We start from the raw sequence: 15,757 nt of genomic DNA on the forward strand, positions 1-15,757 counted from the left end.
CACCGTCATTACGAATATGCGATATTCGCAAATAAAATTCGAATTGCGAATATTCGCAAGCAACACTACTGTGTGAGAGACAGGTGTGCTAATTCCCGCATATGCGAACATTTACATATGCTAATTTGCGCACATGCGAATTTCCTTATGTAAATTTTTGTATACGTGAACTTCCACATATGCGAAAATAAAGCGGGACTATTACGAATATGCGAATATTTGCGAATATATGACGAATATCCATCCATATATTCGTGAATATTCGCGATTCGAATATTATTCGCGAACATCGCTATATTCGCGCATTTGCGAATTTCGCGAATATAGCGCTATATATTCGTTATTTTCTTTTGTTTTTTTTCTTCACAGTTTACATCAAAGTGATCACCCCTCTCTGCTTCCAGCTTGTGTGGTGTAAAGATACTGTGTGAGACTGACGTGCAAAAAATCGCGTATGCGAAAACTAGCATACGCTAATTTACGCTAATGCGATTTTTTTTATGTACGAGGTTATCGCATGCGCGAATTGTCGCATATGCGAAAATAAAACTAGAATATAACGAATATGCGAATATTCGCGAATATATGACGAATATTCGTCCATATATTCGCGAATATTCGCGAATTCGAATATGGCCTATGCCGCTCAACACTAATTACCAATGTAAATGTCCTGATCATAGAAAATTCACCTCTCAGTGTGATAAAAACACAATAAATTATGTATATTTTAAAACAATGAGACAGGAGGAGAAATTTCAGACTACATTATTTAACTGACCTTAATAAACTTTTTCATTATAAAACTTTTCACCCCCATGAAGACCTTACAGTTTTCATGTTTCCTTTTTTTCTCCTGATCAACAAAGAATAAAAGAAACAAAACAAAAAGAATTAAAAATAATAAAATCTTGGGTGTAATGAAAATGAAAAGCAAGAACAGCATATTCTATTTTATTTCCCAGAATGTTCCATACAGTTCAAATTACTTTAACTTTCTTCTGAGGGTTAATACGTTTACAGTGATATCAAATGTGTCTAGTTTTTGTTAAACATGTAGACATTTCTGCTTTTGGAATTAAGGGCTCATTTTGTTTGCAGGGTGAGCTATAGTTTTTATCGATACCATTTTGGTGTACCTGTGTCCTTTCTCAATCTCTTTTAAAGGGTACCTCTCATCCAAAAAACTTTTGATATATTATAGATTAATGTATGCAGATTAACTTTACAATTGCATGTTATTAAAAAATATGCTTCTTTCTATTTAATTTTCCACTTTGAAGAAATGACCACTAGGGGTCTCCCTACCAGTCCTGGCATTAAGCATTTCAGACTCATGCTGGAGTCCTAAACACTACGAGCTGCCTGTCTGCTTTGTTCACAAAGGAGAACACTCAGAGCTGCCAGCCTGCTTTGTTCACAGCCTGTTCGGCTGTGAACAAAGCAGGCTGGCAGCTCTGAGTGTTTAGGACTCCAGAATGAGTCAGAAATGCTTGCTGACAGGACTGATCGGGAAAAATACAATAGAAAGAAGCATATTTTTCATTAACATGCTATTGGAAAGTTATTCAACATTCATTAATCTAAAATATATCAAAAGTATATTTGATGAGAGGTACCCTTTAAATCCTTAATAACTCATGATAAAAAATAAACATCATGTTCAGATGTCTGTTCCTATTGCAGGACATCTGGGCAGTTTACACCCTAGATGCCACAGTCACCAACAACCACAGCATCTAGGTGGTTACATAAAGAGAGGGCACTCCCTCTGTCCTCCCATCAGCCCCCTGTGACATGGCATCCAGGAGCCTAACAATCACCACTAGGTCTGCCATATGTCTACATCCATTAGACACTGCTAGATGCAGCACCTTATAAAATCCATGCCAGGTTTACACTGCCAGGCATAACACACTGCACTATAACATGAAATGCAGTATATTATACCAGCCATCAGAGGATCACATCTTCAATTACCCAAGGAGAACAAAAAAGTTAAATAAAATTTAAGTTCATGTAACGTTTTTAGAATAGTATACAAATTTTAAAGCATACGTGTCAGATGCCACAAAAAACTAAAAAAATATTATATGTTACTCAGTGCCTCATCCTGATCACGTATATGCAATTTTTATGACTTTATCACCAATATTTCACACAAAAAATAGCATATTGACACTGCTCCTGTCTTTTCCATCTTGTCAAAGGAAAGGAGCATGTCCCTCTTTCCTGCACTGTTATGACTCCTCCCCCTCCCTCACTCTGCTGACTGACTGCTCTTGGGAGCCTGGCAGCCCTGCTCAGTAACCTTTTCCTCTCTGGTTTCATGCTGGGCACACGCACACACGCACAATGATTATTGGGGATTGCCTGTACTCTACCACCAAAGACAATATTGTGAGTTTATAACTTAGATCTTTCTATGTAATTAATGTGTATCATCCTTTGGCAGTCCTGTAATGCTGGGACTTGTAGTTTTGGAATAGTTGGAGGTACAGTGTTAACTCTTTTTTACAGCAGTGTTGCCTTCAGCTGTGTGCCTTTAGCTTTTGCAAAACTTCAACCCTCAGCATGACCAGACATCCTTTTGCTGGCCAGTTGCAGTTGTAATTTTGCAACAGCTGGAGGCACATGTTTGGTAAATCTGTGTTACAGTAGCATTACTACAGGTTGTATTCCTCCTCCAGACTTGTCCACCAGCCATCTCGTGTCCATGACCCTTGGACACGCTCATGTTGCTGTGGTGCTCATCAGTGTCGTTGGAGGTATGGGGACACCTAGTGTTGGGATTTTTGGAAGCAGTTTCCTTTCAGAAAAAGGTGAAATTGTTTTAAAGAAGTATATTAGAAAAACTATTGTGTTGTCAAGATGAACAACATACAAAATGTTTTTATATCTGACTGTGCCCATTTAAAGGGTTACTCCGCCCCTAGACATCTTATACCCTATCCAAAGGATAGGGGATAAGATGTCAGATCACCGGGGTCCCGCTGCTGGGGACCCCCGGGATCTCAGCTGCGGCACCGCGCTATTATTACTGCACAGAGCGAGTTTGCTCTGTGCATAATGACGGGCGATACAGGGGACAGAGCAGTGTGACATCATGGCTCCACCCCTCGTGACTTCACGGCCTGCCCCCTTAATGCAAGTCTATGGCAGGGGGCGTGACGACCGCCACGCCCCCTCCCATAGACTTGTATTGAGGGGGCGGGCCGTGACGTCACGAGGGGCAGAGCCGGGACGTATCAATGCTCCGGCCCCTGTATTGCCCGTCATTACGCGTAGAGCAAACTCGCTCTGTGCAGTAATGATAGCGGGGTGCTGCAGTGGAGATCCCGGGGGTCCCCAGCAGCGGAACCCCGGTGATCTGACATCTTATCCCCTATCCTTTGGATAGGGGATAAGATGTTTAGGGGCTGAGTACCCCTTTAAGGCCTGGATATGTGTGAGATAGAACCTGTGTATTTTCTACCTATGGGCTCAGAAATGCTTTTGACTTGATAAAGAGAGGACTCCCAAATGCTTGTCCTTCCAAAATAACGCTAGTCCAATAAGAAAAAGGTATTACAAGATTCTGATTTTCTGTCTGTCTATATATAAGACATGAACGGATCTGTGGATGACTTCTTGGGATGGGTCAGAGGAGCAATGAGGGCAACGTATTAATCCTGTAAATGTCTCGATCATAGAAAGTTCACCCATGAATAAGATAAAAACATGAGGCAGGAAGGGAAATATGCGACTACATTATATAAACCTGAAGAACTGACAAACTTCTTCAATATAAAACATTTAACCCCCTGGCGACCGGACAGAATTATGTTATATTTTTGTTAAGAAACAAAAAAAAAATAATTGTTGGGTGGAATAGAAATAAAAAGCAATAGCAGCATATTGGGTCTTGTTTTTCCAATGTTTTTCACTTTATTCTGAGGGTTAATAGGCTTACAGTGATACCAAATGTGTCCAGTTTCTGTTTAACCTTGCATTTTGCATTGCATTTAATTTCTTTTTTTTTTGCTTATTGGAGCTAATGGCTCATTTTGTTTGTGGGGCAGGCTAGAGTTTTTATCAATACCATTTTGGTGTACATTTATTTTTTTTTCTCTTTTTTTAAATGCCTAATAAGTCATGATAAAAATGTATGTCACGGGCAGATATCTGTTCCTGTTCCATGACATCCAGGCAGTTTACACCCTAGATGCCCCAGTCACCAACAACCACAGCATCTAGGGGGTTACACAAAGAGAGCGCTCTCCCTCTGTCCTCCCATCAGTCCCCTGTGACATGGCATCCAGGAGCTTAACAGTGACAACTAGGTCAGCCATATTACTACTGTACATTCATTGGACACTGTCATATACTGCACCTTAATAGATCCCTGACAGTTTTACAGTGATATGCGGCATAATAAATTGCACTATAACATGTATTGCAGTATATTATACCAGACATCAGAGGATCACATCTTCAGTTACCCTAGCGGAACAAAAAAAAGGTAAAAAATAAATTCAAGCTCAAGAAATGTTTTATAAATACTGTAGGGTTTAAAGGGGTATTCCGGTTTTATACATCTTATCCCCTATCCAAAGTATAGGGGATAAGATGTATGATCGCAGGGGTCCCGCTGCTGAATATCCCCACCATCTCGGTGCAGCCCCCGGCATTCTTTGCTGGGTACTGTCTCAGAGACGGGGACGTGACATCATGGTCACACCCTCTAGTGATGTCTCACCTCGCCGACATCACTAGGGGGTGTGGCCGTGATGGATAGTGGATGAGACACATAAAGCCGGAATACCCCTTTAAGTGAAAAAACTCAAAACTATACATAATTCATATCACTGTGTGTAATGACCCAAGCCATAAAATAATCACAGATTACTTACAGTAAACAGTAACGGTTGAATCATTGGGTTCTTTTTCAGTTTTCTGTCCAAAATGGAATAATACAGTGAGGCCATCGCATGGTGAAGGCAGCATCAACAAACGATGCTTTTGAATGTCGGGGCCATCGCATAAACAGCTATGCGGCAGCGCAGACTGCTTCAGCTGCCACCGGATAGCCGTTTACAGTGCCCCGTGTGGTCTGGTGATGATCACTCACCTGTCCCCGGAGCTCCGGACCGTCCTCTTCCGGATCCCCTGCATCGCCGTAGCCCACATACTGCACATTACAGCTTTTACACGTAACTGAATTCGCAATGTGGGTAGTGTCACAATTTATAAAGGACTTAAAGGGGTACTCCGGTGAAAAACTTTTTTTTTTTTAATCAACTGGTGCCAGAAAGTTAAACAGATTTGTAACTTACTTCTATTAAAAAAAATCATAATCCTTCCTGTACTTATTAGCTGCTGAATACTACAGCGGAAATTCTTTTCTTTTTGAAACACAGAGCTCTCTGCTGACATCACGAGCACAGTGCTCTCTGCTGACATCTCTGTCCATTTTATGAACTGTCCAGAACAGCATATGTTTGCTATGGGGATTTCCTTTTACCCTGGACAGTTCCTAAAAATGGACAGAGATGTCAGCAGAGAGCACTGTGCTCATGATATCAGCAGACAGCTCTGTGTTTCAGACGGAAAAGAATTTCCTCTGTAGTATTCAGCAGCTAATAAGTACAGGAAGGATTAAGATTTTTTAATGGAAGTAATTTACAAATCTGCTTAACTTTCTGGCACCAGTTGATTAAAAAAAAAAAAATTAAATAAATAAAGTTTTTCACCGGAGTACCCCTTTAATAGAATTTTTTTTACCTTTAACCGTAGATGAAAACTGAGCAGACCAGGGAATAAACCTACACAAATTGCATCTGCTTCTGGCATATTTGAAACACCCCTTAACATGTAACCACATATTGTCATTAATTTTGTTAGCAAATCACTAGGTGACAGCTGGTTGTATATAGACCGACCTCGTCTCGCAACCACATTGACACCATTACAGAGAATGTTGCTTAATATATCATCTTCATAAAGGACAGGTAAATGCGTCATAACAATTGATTTCAGTAAAGTTAAGGCTATATGGTGCAGAAAATGTGACACTGTTATGGATATGTACAGACCTTGCGTCATCTTCATTATCAGATAGTAGTGCCATGCTATCCCCTTTGCTCTCACTAGAACAGAACGAGAGTAACCTCTACTAATTAATCTCCTGTCAATATTATGACTAGTGTTGAGCGGCATAGGCCATATTCGAATTCGCGAATATTCGCGAATATATGGACGAATATTCGTCATATATTCGCGAATATTCGCATATTCGTTATATTCTCGTTTTATTTTCGCATACGCGAAAATTCGCGTATGCGAAAATTAACACGTGAAAATTAGCATATGCGAAATTAGCATACGCGAAACTTCGCATATGCGAAAATTAGCATATGCGAATTTTCGCGCGCCAGTCTCACACAGTTGTATTAGAACCTTCTTTACACCACACAAGCTGGAAGCAGAGAGGGGTGATCACTGTTATGTGTATTGTGAAGAAAAAAACAAAAAAAAAACGAATATTCGTAATTACGAATATATAGCGCTATATTCGCGAAATTCGCGAATTCGCGAATATGCGATATTCGCGAATAATATTCGAATTGCGAATATTCGCGAGCAACACTAATTATGACAAGCATCACGAAAAGAAGTGTCATTCCATGAGGCACGTCTAGCTCTAATATATTCCCCTACCGGGAGATTACGGGTAACCAGTCGTGCATGACAACTGGTGGCACATAAGATACTATTACCTGAAGTAGGTTTACGAAAAAGTTTAGTTTGGACACATTTTCCCACTAGCGTTGAGTGGCATAGGCCATATTCGTCATATATTCGCTACATCCGCATATGCGTAATATTCGTGCATATTTTCGCATATGCGAATAGAAAATGCGTACATAACAAATTCGCATATAAGAATATTTATATGTGAAAATACGCATTTGCGAAAAATTTCATACCAAAAATTCGCATAACAGAACATAAGAATATGCAAGAATGCGCATATACAAAAATATCGCTCCAGAAAATCGCTTGCACCAAATTTTTCTTATATGCGAATTTTCTAGTGCGTCAATTTTCGTATATGAGAATTTTACCTATTCTGATTTTTTCTGATATGCGTATTTTTCCTCTGGATTTTTCGTATGTGCGCATTTTCACATACAACTTTTCACATACAACTTTTTATACGCAATTTTCGTATATGTGAATGTTCGCGTATACGAAAATTTACATGCGAGAAAATGCGCACATAACAAATTCGCATATAAGAAAATTTACATGTTAAAATGCGCACATACGAAAAATTTCATGCCAAAAATTCGTATAGTAGGAACATAAGAATATGCAAATATGCGCATATGCGTAAATATCACACCAGAAAATCGCATGCTGTAAATTTTTTTTTCTTATATGGGAATTGCCTGGTCCGACATTTTTCGCATATGTGAATTTTTACCTATTCTGATTTTCTGATATACGTATTTTTCCTCTGGAATTTTCGCACGTGCGCATTTTCACATATAACTTTTTATACGCAATTTTCGTATATGTGAATGTTCGCATATGCGAAATTGTACACGACTATTACGCCTATGCGAATGTAGCGAATATATGACGAATATTCGTCCATATATTCGCAAAATATCGCGAATTCGAATATGGCCTATGCCGCTCAACACTACTCTAGAACAGTGGTCTTCAACCTGCGGACCTCCAGATGTTGCAAAACTACAACTCCCAGCATGCCCGGACAGCCAACGGCTGTCCGGGCATGCTGGGAGTTGTAGTTTTGCAACATCTGGAGGTCCGCAGGTTGAAGACCACTGCTCTAGAAGAACAAAAAAAGGAAAATAAAAAAGTTCATGATCAATAAACATTTTAAGGAAAATGTGAAGTTTGAGGGAAAAAAAATTCTAAAAGTTAAACATAATAGGTATCACTGTAATGATCACAGTTTACCCTGTGTGGTCTAAAACGTTCAATAAATGGTAATTACAGAATTGTTATTTTTTTCAATTTTTTTTTTATTTTATTTTTTTATGTTCATTTATTTATTCATTTATTTATTTATTTATTTTTTGCAGTTCGTTTTCAGTCCAAAATGAAATAATAATCCATTAAGGTTTGGTCCATTAGGCTCAACTCCATCATCTCTAAGACCACTTGATGTCTCTATATAAAAACCTGGGATTTATCCTCCCTGTCCAGATCTCATCTTCATAAACACAGCGGAATCGGTCAGCGACTAATCTCTGCACATCTCACTATATACAAGGTAAAGGAAAGAGATTGATATACTAAACACAGGACTAATTCACAGCAATGAATATAAAAAGTATATGAGACATAGAGCTGTATATTAGCCATAGTTTATTTATCTAAATGTAGCAGAGCTGAAGTTGTTATTTATCTTTGAGTGTGAGTGTGAGTGCGAGTGTGTGTGAGTGTGAGTGTGGGGGGGGGTCTGTGTAATTACGTAGATAATCAGGGTAAGGTAAAAAAAATGTACATGCAGTCCTATGTAAAGGCACATCTTGGTATTATTACAATATGTGCTGTACAAATTGTTACCTTAACCCTCCTAAATCTATTTGTCTTATTTGTATTTTAGGGTGAGTGTAAAAGTCTTAGATAAAAGTAAATAAATAAAAAATCTCACTTTGTGAAGCATCTGTGGTGACGGGGGAGAGGACACTGTCTTGGGGTAGTAGTAAGGTATTTAGGGTGTTGCTGTGTAGGATAGTTAAGGGTGCTGTTAGCCCTTGTCACTCGTGACGCCAGGGTGAGGGTTAAATGTTGTGTTCTTGCTAGGCCTTGTCACAACGAGCGCTCCGGTCCCCGCCTCCGGCCCGCTTCCTCGTCCCCTCTCTTTGGGATCCCGGTGCCTCCCTCTCAGACACACTGACCGGGAGCACGGGATCCCGAGGAGAAGGGACGCGGCTGACGTGGCGGCTGATCCCCGCACACGCGCCGCGTCCCAGTCTTTCTTACCCGGCGCCTCATTCCCTGCTTCCCAGCACGCGCGGCCCCGCTCTCTGGGGCGTGCGCGTGCCACCTTCAGTAAATTTAAAGGGCCAGCGCACCATTGATTGGTGCGCTGGCTAATGACCCCTGCTCCTTCCTAATAAAAGTTCCCTGTCCCTTCCTGCCCTTGCCGGATCTTTGTGCCTTGTGCCTCTGAGAAAGCGTTCCTAGTAGCCTGTATCTCCTTGCCTATTGCCGAACCCCTTGCTCCCGTCTACTCGCCTGTGAACCCTTGCCGCCTGCCCTGACCTTTGCTACGTCCGACTACGCCTTTGCCTGTTCCCTGTGTACTTCGTCATATCAGCTGCCAGAGAGGTTGAGCCGCTATTGGGGGAACGACCTGGGGACTACCTGTCGCAGCAAGTCCATCCCGCTTTGCGGCGGGCCCTGGTGAAGACCAGTAGTCCCTTAGACTCCGTTCCCTTGGTACGGCCCGTGCCATCGCCTCTCTGGTCTAGAGGATCCACTACCAGTCCTGCCGGTTCATGACAGGCCTATTGCCACCCTTCCCAAGAGCAATAGGTGGTGCAGAAATAAAGGATTGTCCACAACCGCTGTTAACTGAAAACTTGCAGGAACTTTTACTGAGGAATTTCTGAGCATGCAGTAATAATAACAGTTCAGATAACAGAGTCTCTTTACATACAGCTTGAGCAGCGATTGACAGTCGGTTGGGATCAGATAAGCCCAATTCAGCTTTTGTAGAATTGTATGGCAGAGATCCGCTGGATTTAGGGGAGTAATTAGGTCCAGTGATCTTGCGATGAGTAGCGGGGAATTGCTTAGTATATCCGTATGCTATAAGCCTAGGCCGCAAGGCTTTGGCCTACTAAATTGTCTTGTAAGCTGTGGAGGTCCTACCTCTTCCATAGTCAGCAACCGAAGAAAGATGCTGCTTGCTTGGCAGCACAGGAACAAGAGAGAGATTAATGGCTGCAGCTCCCTTATATGGGCAGGGGCTGATCCGTTTTGGTTTGGTCCAATCAGGTGTCACTCACTGTTACAAAGGATTGTGGGTGATCACCTGACTACAAGCTCCAAAGGTCCTTTAGCAAAACCATAGAGTTCTGAAGCTAATCACGTGACCCGCAGGTCCTGCTACGCTCCGAACAGGTAGATAACCAAATATATACATATTTATACTTATAATTATATAAATATTAAATAAAACTGCTATATACCTATTGACTAAGTGAGAGGTGACAAGGGGAGATCTACAAAAGAGGGACCCCGACGTCCTGGGGACTCTGGCTATGGGGACCTCTTACACAGGTATCGTATATAATACGGTACCGGGACACCACACATCTTTAACATTCGGATGTTATTTGCTGTTGTTTATTGGTTACTGATCTTATTTCTTATTAATTCTCACATTATCACGTCTCTTATCAATTGCATATTGTTTTATTAGTGAAATCTTAAAGGGGTACTCCGCCCCTAGACATCTTATCCCCTCTCCAAAGGATAGGGGATAAGATGTCAGATCGTCGGGGTCCCACCACTGGAGACCCCCACAATATAGCAAGCAGCACCCACCTGTAACTGCTTCCAGAAGCGCTGGAGGCTCTCTGGCTAATTCCTCCCAACCACGGGGACGGAAGATCGTGACTCTGCCCCTGTGTGATGTCACGCCCCGCCCCCTCAATGGAAGTCTATGGGAGGGGGCGTGACGGATGAGGATGTCATATGAAGCAGGGCTGAGCGTGTCTTTTGGCACAATTCATCCTGATATCACATACGACTTCATGTACACGCACTGATATATCTTAAGGGAACGTTCACACATTCACAGAATTGATGTGCAGGATTTTCTGCTGCAGATTTCAATATAAACTAAATGACTGATCACAGCTTCTAATCGGCAGTTACAAATCCTATGCATCAAATCTGTGCGGGATCCTGTACATGTGAACGTACCCTAAAGGGGTATTCCGGGTTTATACATCTTGTCCCCTATCCAGAGGATAGGGGATAAGATGTATGATCGCAGGGGTCCTGCCGCTGGGGACCCCCACGATCTCTGTGCAGCCCCCGGCATTCTGTGCCAGCTGCTTCCGAGAAGGGGAAGTGACGTCACACCACGCCCCCTCCATTCATGCCTATGGGAGGGGGTGTGACTGTGGATCTCCGCCCAGGATCCCCAGGTCCGTTGATGAGGGGACAGCCTCACCGGCGACGCTCCTCTTAAAGATGCTGGCGTACTTTCCGCCAGGGTTGCTGGCCATTCTCCATCATCCTTGGGCAGTGGGACTCTGCAGACCATCTGCCACCTCTTGAAACATATGCGCTGCAGCCGCGGTGGCTCTCCGGGCCTCCAGCGCCTTTTTGGGACTCTCCGACCTCGTGCTTGCCTGCTCCGCCATGTTGCTCACCTCATGGACTTTCGGCAAACTGAAGAGGTCCAGCGGCGCTGTGTCTTTTGTACAGGACTTCTGCCGGCCGGAAGTGCGTCAGCGGTGCAGCGATGACTTCCGCTCCCCCAGCAACAATGGGTGGATCTTTACAGTTCCACTTTGGATTTGATTCAGCAACATAGTTTCCATGCCCAGGGGCGGGACGTTGACCAGAGTGGGACATTTTCGCTGACTTCTCTGGCACATCTTTAACCCTTTCAGGTACTGGCAATACTTTGTTACATAGCATAACTTCGGACCCGATTTTACACATGGTCGGCACAGTTCTTGGACAATTCACAATGACAGATAACAGTCTTTTCTTCACCTCCCCCTCTATTTCACAAGCGCCTTGGAATAAACACTTTTCACTGACAATGTCTCGTACACTTTCCGTCTCAACTTTTGTTCGCATCTGCGTGCGAATTTTGGGCAACACTGGGCACAGTTCACACTGAGGGGGTATTTTTTGTATAAGGCGCACACCCGTTTCCTGTTCGTAGGATGCCAAAAGTTGTGATGAGGGCAGATGGAATTACCCTAGGGGCAGATGGCATTAACCCCTTGTATTCGTGATGCCAGGGCGTGGTTTATCCTAAACACAACCCGAAGCTATACCACTAAATCCTGGGCTAGGTAAGGGGGCAATAATGACTCCGACACCAAGTTACGGAAAAATGGCAGCTTTACTGAAACAGACAGATGTAACAGTCTATACAGCTTGGCTGGGACCATGGAGGGGACCAGTGACTTCAGAGACCACAGGGCTTGCTGGGACTTATGGTGGACTTATCTGCAGAATGTCCGCATGGATTATTTCTGTGCGGACATTTGGTTGTGTGAACAAAGCCTTCCATTCAACACTGGGTTGTTGCCCTCTACAGACAGTCTGACTAAGCCAGCAGCAGCTCAGATAAAAGATGCTGCTGTTGGAGCCTGTGGTAGAATTAGAGAGGGAGGGACTGTCTGCGGCTGCCATTGCCAGGCAGGCCTTTTTGAAAATCAGCTGGCCTGGGCACTGCTGCATTCACTGGTGGCACAAAGACAAGCACGTTTATCACAAAGATGAGCCACAGCCGAGGTCCCCCCTCCTCCCTGCTCTGCTCATTCTTTTCAGTGAGGAATCTTCCTTCTCTAAACCTGTGGGATCTGTCATTTGGCCCACAGCAGGCAATGATTGGCCGTAGTCCCCAGAGCCACATTCAGCTCCTGTGACCAAGGCATTCATTAAATTAAAATTAAACACCCCAATTTTCACTTGCCAGTTATCATAATTATTCAATGCGTAATGATAATTAATCAGTTTTAGGCTGGGTTCACATACCGCGAGATTACACTAAAAATAGTATAGGGGATAAGATGTTAGATCGTGAGGGTCCCACAGATCTCCGCTGCGGCCCCCCTGTCACACGATGGACGGAGCAAACTTCACTCCGTGCCGGATGACTGGTGATGCCAACCGACATGCCTCCTCCATTCATATCTATGGGAGGAGGCCCCCAGCAGTGGGACCCCCACAATCTAACACCTTGTCCTCTATTCTTTGGATAGGGAATTAGATGTTTAGCAGCCAGGTACCCCTTTAACTCCTCAAGGACGCAGGGCGCCCTGCACCACTCCTCTGCTATGATATGGGGTCTAATGTCGAACATTCTGTGGTTCTAAGTCAATTCTTTTCAGGGATTATTTGTAATGTTGCTGTTGGACATTTCTTGTTTTGTACTGATAACAATAATGGTTGAAATCACAAAAATCTATTTATTTCTGTGTTTCCAACAGGAGTCCAAGCAAATTTAACACAAGATGATCACAGGACCCAATGGAACGATGACAACGTTGGCTAATATCACAGGAACTCCAAAAAACGAATGTATAGAGTGGGACAATGCTGAGTGGGTCTTTACCTACCGGCCCCCCTACATGTGGTTCATCTTCGTCTTGGGCTTCATAGAAAACTTGTTTGTCATCTCCGTCTTTGTCCTTCATAAGAGTCGCTGCACAGTGACTGAGATCTACCTGGGGAATATGGCGGCTACCGATCTGATTCTTGTTAGCAGCCTACCATTTTGGGCTATATATATCTTTAACAAGTACTACAGGCCATTCGGAGGCTTCATGTGTCCACTTCTTAGTTACTTGTTTCAGCTCAACCTTTACAGCAGCATCTACTTCCTTATGATGGTCAGTATAGAGAGATATCTGGCTCTGGTGAAGGCCATGTCCATTGGTCGCTTGAGAAATCCTTGCTGGGCAAAAGTGATCTGTGGGATCATCTGGATATTTGCAGCGGTGTTTAGTGCGCCCAATGGCGTGTTCCGAAAGGTGAAGTTTATTAAAAGATTAAACATTTCTGTCTGTATTTCAGTTGCACCTACAACATGGATTATTTTCCCAAATATCCTCACAAATATTCTCGGCTTCCTATTGCCTCTGGTTGTCACCTCCTTCTGTACATTTCGTATCGTTTGGTTTTTGAAGAACAACTCAATGCGACAGTTCAAGAAAGTCAACAAGGAGAGAAAAGCCGCTCGGCTGGTCTTATCTGTATTCTTGCTCTTCATAGTGTGTTGGCTCCCCTACAATATTACTATTTTATGTTTTTCCATATTAGAAAGATTCAATGTCCATCCTACATGTATGGTAAGATACATCAATCGTGTTGTTTACCAAATCTCCTATTGTCTTGCTCTCAGTAACAGTTGTATCAATCCGGTCATATACAGTATGGTTGGGAATCAATTTAGGCAAAAAGCCAGAGAGGTCTACAGTAGGCTTCTATGTAAAGGACCTGACAGAACAACGTCATCAATCCTAACAGATTAATCTGCCATCTAGATTTCTTTGTCCATAAGACCATACAAGAACAAATCCATTGTTTGATTCTGCGATCTCACCTATTGTTCTTGCCTGTACCATTCCAAGTCACAGGCCTCCACCTATAGAAAGGCCAGGTCACCATCTCCGGCTCTATCCTCGAGCACCGGTCCAGACTCAATGTGTGAACACAATATCATAATTCTACACACAGTAAAACAACAAAAATGTGCAAAGACAAACAATGTATTAAAAGCCTTCACCAACATATATTCGCAAAAAAATTATATTCGTCATTACGCATACATATCACTATATTCAAAAAATCTGTGAAATCGCAAAGTGCCAATATTGGCGGTAAAAATTTGGATTTTGAACATTCGCGCTCAACACTACTATTTATCAATCTGCTTGTAGCCAGCACTTTGCCCACAACAACCAATCACAGCTCAGCTTTCATAACCTAAAGAGCTCTGGTAAAATGAAAGTTGAGCTGTGATTGGTTGTTATGGGAAAAGTGTTGGTCCCAGGCAGATGAATAAATCGGGACCACTGGGTCCATTAAAAACTATTTATAATTGTCTAGTATTATGGTGATTACTATTGAGACCCCTTAAATGTTTTAGCAATCAGTCAGAGGGGCAGGAACTGTTTTATAATAGGGGCTACATTCACAGCATTGACTATAAGGGGGGGGGGATATTTAATATCCGGGGGCCGGGGGCATGTGTTCAGCACTCATAGAGTAGGATATTGTGAACTGTATATACTGTACAAACATAACAGCTGCCCTCCTCCCTCCACTCCCCTTATTACAATGCTGCTATTCCCCGTATGCCATCATATCACAGTGAGAATACTGCTGGGCACAGTGGTGCAGCCTCTCACCTAGTCAGTGCTGCCCGCTCGCTGCCTCCTTACCGCATTGTTCAGTCCTGTGCAGTGTCGGAGCTGCCATCCTTTCCTTCCTTAGTAATGGCAGCTGTGGGTCCCGGCTCTGATTTTTTTCTTCCCTTTCCCTCCCGCATGCAAAGCAGCATCCTGAGCAGAGAGCACTGACTACAAGATGGCTGCCTGTATGTGTGGGAGCGCAGCGGAGGAGCAGAGACAGGACCCACCACTGCCGATACTGAGGAGGGAAAGGACGGCAGCTCCAACACCGGACCGCACCCACACCCACCCACTGTGTCCCCTGAAGTATATAGTAACTCCCACTGTGTCCCCTAAAGTATATAGTAACTCCCACTGTGTCCCCTGAAGTATATAGTAACTCCCACTGTGTCCCCTGAAGTATATAGTGACTCCCACTGTGTCCTCTGAAGTATATAGTAACTCCCACTGTGTCCCCTGAAGTATATAGTAACTCCCACTGTGTCCCCTGAAGTATATAGTAACTCCCACTGTGTCTCCTGAAGTATATAGTAACTCTCACTGTGTCTCCTGAAGGATATAGTAACTCCCACTGTATCCCCTGAAGTATATAGTAACTCCCACTGTGTCCCCTGAAGTAT

At 43.1% G+C, this 15,757-nt stretch overlaps 1 protein-coding gene across 1 annotated transcript; it reads left to right on the top strand.

Moving 5' to 3' along the window:
- Nucleotides 1–8,225: 8,225 nt before the first annotated feature.
- Nucleotides 8,226–14,255, top strand: LOC130295750 (B2 bradykinin receptor-like). Its single transcript, XM_056546814.1, has 2 exons — nt 8,226–8,287; nt 13,212–14,255. Exon 2 carries the CDS (start codon nt 13,236–13,238, stop codon nt 14,253–14,255), a length of 1,020 nt encoding a protein of 339 aa, XP_056402789.1. The 5' UTR covers nt 8,226–8,287; nt 13,212–13,235.
- The last annotated feature ends 1,502 nt before the right edge of the window (nt 14,256–15,757 follow it).

This window comes from Hyla sarda, chromosome 11, assembly GCF_029499605.1.
Source record: "Hyla sarda isolate aHylSar1 chromosome 11, aHylSar1.hap1, whole genome shotgun sequence".
NCBI lineage: Eukaryota > Metazoa > Chordata > Amphibia > Anura > Hylidae > Hyla > Hyla sarda.